The sequence below is a fragment of the Penaeus monodon genome, chromosome 25, assembly GCF_015228065.2.
Source record: "Penaeus monodon isolate SGIC_2016 chromosome 25, NSTDA_Pmon_1, whole genome shotgun sequence".
Classification (NCBI taxonomy): Eukaryota; Metazoa; Arthropoda; class Malacostraca; order Decapoda; family Penaeidae; genus Penaeus; species Penaeus monodon.
In genome coordinates, this window is record NC_051410.1 from 38,090,580 (window position 1) to 38,091,180 (window position 601).

The 601-nt window shown below is 45.3% G+C and overlaps 1 protein-coding gene across 1 annotated transcript in view; it reads right to left on the minus strand.

The window, feature by feature from the left end:
- LOC119589223 overlaps positions 1–601 on the minus strand; it is a gene marked incomplete in the record, with an annotated part of 32,073 nt that overhangs the window by 19,983 nt on the left and 11,489 nt on the right. Inside the window, 1 exon segment of the mRNA XM_037937828.1 lies at positions 258–517. Coding sequence (XP_037793756.1) covers positions 258–517 — 260 coding nt within the window.

The window sequence follows — 601 nt, forward strand, 5'->3', positions numbered from 1 at the left end:
TCACACTATTATCGATGAAAAATCTATTTCCGAAAACCTTTGTAGAAATAGCAATGGAAGATAATTAAAAAAAAAATCCTTTTCGAGTATTAGTATTCATACTATCATCGATGTCACAAAGGAGAATCTGTAACAGACCATAAAAAAAAAAAATCATAGAAAAATCCACACCGTCATCGAAACTATTATCAATATCGCAAAATACGAATTAAAAAAAAACAGACCATTCTTAACGACGTCACCAGCTTCCTCCTCACCTTATCGAAGGAACTATGATGCAATCGCGAATGGACCGCCCACTCGGAGGCCCTGGAAGAAGCATAATGGACAACGCTCGAGTTCCAGGTCACCACGCCCTCGGGATCTCCAGTCCTGTCGAGCCACAGCCGAGTCTCCAAGTTAGAACTCGAGACGAGACGGCCTCCTGGCAGCGACGAGATCTCCGCCTCCTCCACGACGTTCTGCCGCGACACCGTCATGAGCTGGACCGTGCGGTTGGTTGTGTCCAGCAGCAAATCTGTTGAACGGAATTCGTGGTTGGCTGTTGGTTACGCTCTGTTTCACGAGGACGCTCTTTCTTTCTCTCTTTCTAATTGTGTGA